This window comes from Sinocyclocheilus rhinocerous, unplaced genomic scaffold (assembly GCF_001515625.1).
Source record: "Sinocyclocheilus rhinocerous isolate Xijiao unplaced genomic scaffold, SAMN03320098_v1.1 scaffold679, whole genome shotgun sequence".
Lineage (NCBI taxonomy): Eukaryota > Metazoa > Chordata > Actinopteri > Cypriniformes > Cyprinidae > Sinocyclocheilus > Sinocyclocheilus rhinocerous.
Genome location: NW_015635058.1, coordinates 262,848 through 265,856, shown reverse-complemented (window position 1 = coordinate 265,856; position 3,009 = coordinate 262,848). Strand labels below are relative to the sequence as shown.

The following is a 3,009-nucleotide window of genomic DNA, read 5'->3' as shown; positions in this document are numbered from 1 at the left end:
GAAATGTCAGTTTTAGGCTTACGATCAGGGTTAGTTGCTTCTACTCCCTTGTTAATCAGCTATCATTTCACACTGATTTTAGGAATAAATTATGGGTAGGGTTAGGTTTAGTCGTAGGGATTGGGTTTAGTCTATATTTTTGGACCGTAATGTTGATCCAGGATCAACAAACGATGTCTTACTTGGCAAAATCACGGCGACCACTGCTGAACATACTTTACTGCCTTCTCTTACACAGCTGACTTCTTGCCCATAGTGAAGACACCTTCTGGCCTGGTGGGTGAAGAAGCTGCCAGTCTGCCTGCACCTGGATTAAACAGCCCGCTCAACATGTCAATCAAACATCCACTAATTGGGCTGCAGTGAGTACATGTGCTTATGATGTTTACTCTGTCTGTTCTCACAGAACGGATTCTGGTGTTATGGGATATTTCTAGGGTAAAATGAAAAATGTTCACGCTTACAGTCTGCGTCAGTGCCTTCCAATAAAGCTGTGTTGTAATTCTCTGAATTTCTCTAGAATTATTATTTTAAGGAAGTTAGACCCACAAGCATATACGTAATTTCCTGGGATTTTATTATACACAGGAGTGACCACGTTGTTTTATGAGGGGTTCTCATACTAGACAACATCAGATAACCGCTTTCTCACCCGATTTAAAGGGGATTTAGTCTGAAGTCCTGTGTCCCACAGCCCTGCAAAGCGCAGAGCCCCATATGAAAGAATTATCTGGGGAAATGACTTAGTTACTACATTTCTATTGCTTTCCATGTTGAAGAACTTTGTGTTGTTTCTATTTTAATGTACTTTTATTAAAGTTATTAAAATTAAGTTTAAATCACATTAAAAGCTTAATTTGTACATTATGAATGAATGATGATGCATTTATATACCGTCACCGTCACTCACAGCAGCTCGCACGTGTTTTGCGCATGAGCCGCACGCAGCCCAAAATTAAACGACTTAATCGACCATCGATAGCTTTAATCGATTGCATCTCTTATCGACAATTAATCGATCATCGATTAATCGTTGACATCCCTAGTCTCAATGAAAGTGGGAAGTTGCTTCTATTTCGGAATAAAACACATCACGTCAAACACTATTTCATCATTATCTTCAATGTCAAAAATTATTAAACTGATTACATAAGCATACAAAGGAGCCTGTAAAAAAAAAAAAACAATCAGAAAAATTCTGAAGTATAGTTGACTGCATATAAATAAAATGCATTAAAATATCAATTGTCACTCTATATCTATATCTCCCAATCTTACTAATATTTCTAAGTAAGATAGATGATATTTAACTGCTTAGTTTTGTGAAAGCTTTGTAGTTTTTATTCTGGAGCAAAACATATGCAAAACAATGCAGTTCAATACAATGATGACTGAGAGATGAATGTTAATAAACATTCCTCAAAAACCTTAAAATTTTAGCATGATTTTTCTAAAAAGTTTTCAGAATTCTACTAAAGACAACAATCAGATGACTGAAGGAATGTAGTGGATTGTTTACAAAAGGTTTTGCAGAAAAGTTTGATCATGTTGATAATTTACAGGCCTTAGAAATTCAGATATAAGGCCTATCAGATATAATCCAGTAGACTTTGATTAGACTTTTATTTGATGGTTAATAAGATGCGCATTGTGCAATTAAACCCTACAAACTTAAATTAAAGAGACCAAGACATGTCTAGAGACTACAATGTCCTCTGTTAATTTATAGGAGACATATTATGCCCCTTTTTACTTTTCCTTGGTTGGTAGATGCACTGGGGACCTGATTGTAGCACTTAAACCCTGAAAAAGTCCGATTTTCATGATATGTCACCTTTAAGCCACCTAGCAACCATCTACAACACACTTCGCATCATCAACAAGTTTTGTACTCACCTTTTTTTCCCAAAATGAAGTTATTATTGCTAATCAATTCTTCAGTGGTTTCTCTATGTTTGATTTACAGGAACACAGTGCACAGTTTCCGTAACCGGCACTCACAGGAAATTAGACAAAGTGTTTTCCATATTGATGACTCAACTGACAAACAAAAAACACCCTCATCTAAGACATCCAGTAAGAACCACAACTTTCTCACTAGAAAAATAATAAACAATTGTTTCAAATTTAAATGCTACCGTCCTCCTTAGCTTTAGCGGTTCCCACATCCAGTTCATCTCAAAGCCCAGAATCCCCTGCTAATGCCAGGTCTGAGCAAGATCTCTCCACCATTTCACCAATCAGAAAGAGTAGCAAAGAAAAGTCCACATCACTGGAGCTCAAGGACACATCTCGACTTCAACATGAAAAACTTTACCTGGCAGAAGAGGTCAGAGCGCAGAAGGTAAAGTGAGAAAGTTAATAACCACTTCAGCTTCTCATATAAGATTATTCAACTGAAAGTCACATATGTATGTGTTGTCAGGAGTTGGTGTTGCTGTTACATAAGGTGCTAGAAGCTGCTCAGCTGGAGAAGCGCACCTGTGCTCAGTTTCTAGCCGCTGAGGGAGAGCAGGAGCGCTTGGAGCTCCTCAGACACGGCGAGCGGCGTGCGGCCGAACTGCAAGACCATCTGGAGTCCCTGCAGCAAGAGAACGAGAACCTACGGAGGGATCTGAACCAGAGGGACGCCCATATCACCGAACTCCAGGAGAGTGTCCAGCTCCTGATGCACAAGAATCAGGCCAAACAGGAAGTGATAGTGAAGCTGTCTGAGAAGTTAGCAGTCTGTGGGGAAGACCAGCAGTGCACCAATGGGCTGCAATCAGAGGCCTTAAAACAGCTAACAATCGAGAATGAGAATTTGAAAGTGAGAAAATACAGCATTTTTACATACAAATATATGGCATTACAATATATTTTTCTATATTTACATAAAAATATTGTCCTTTTTGTCAGTAGTATTTTATTATATACTATATAATAAAAAATATACACACACACACATATATATATATATATATATATATACACACACACACACACACACACACACACACACACAGATAG

The 3,009-nt window shown here is 38.0% G+C and overlaps 1 protein-coding gene across 2 annotated transcripts in view; it reads left to right on the top strand.

The window, feature by feature from the left end:
* LOC107746547 (TBC1 domain family member 2A-like) overlaps positions 1 to 3,009 on the top strand; it is a 14,563-nt gene that overhangs the window by 6,345 nt on the left and 5,209 nt on the right. For both annotated transcript variants that reach the window (XM_016560803.1, XM_016560804.1), the window contains 4 exons: positions 239 to 362; positions 1,967 to 2,076; positions 2,151 to 2,344; positions 2,426 to 2,809. In XM_016560803.1, coding sequence (XP_016416289.1) covers positions 239 to 362; positions 1,967 to 2,076; positions 2,151 to 2,344; positions 2,426 to 2,809 — 812 coding nt within the window. The remainder of the gene's footprint in view (positions 1 to 238; positions 363 to 1,966; positions 2,077 to 2,150; positions 2,345 to 2,425; positions 2,810 to 3,009) is intronic.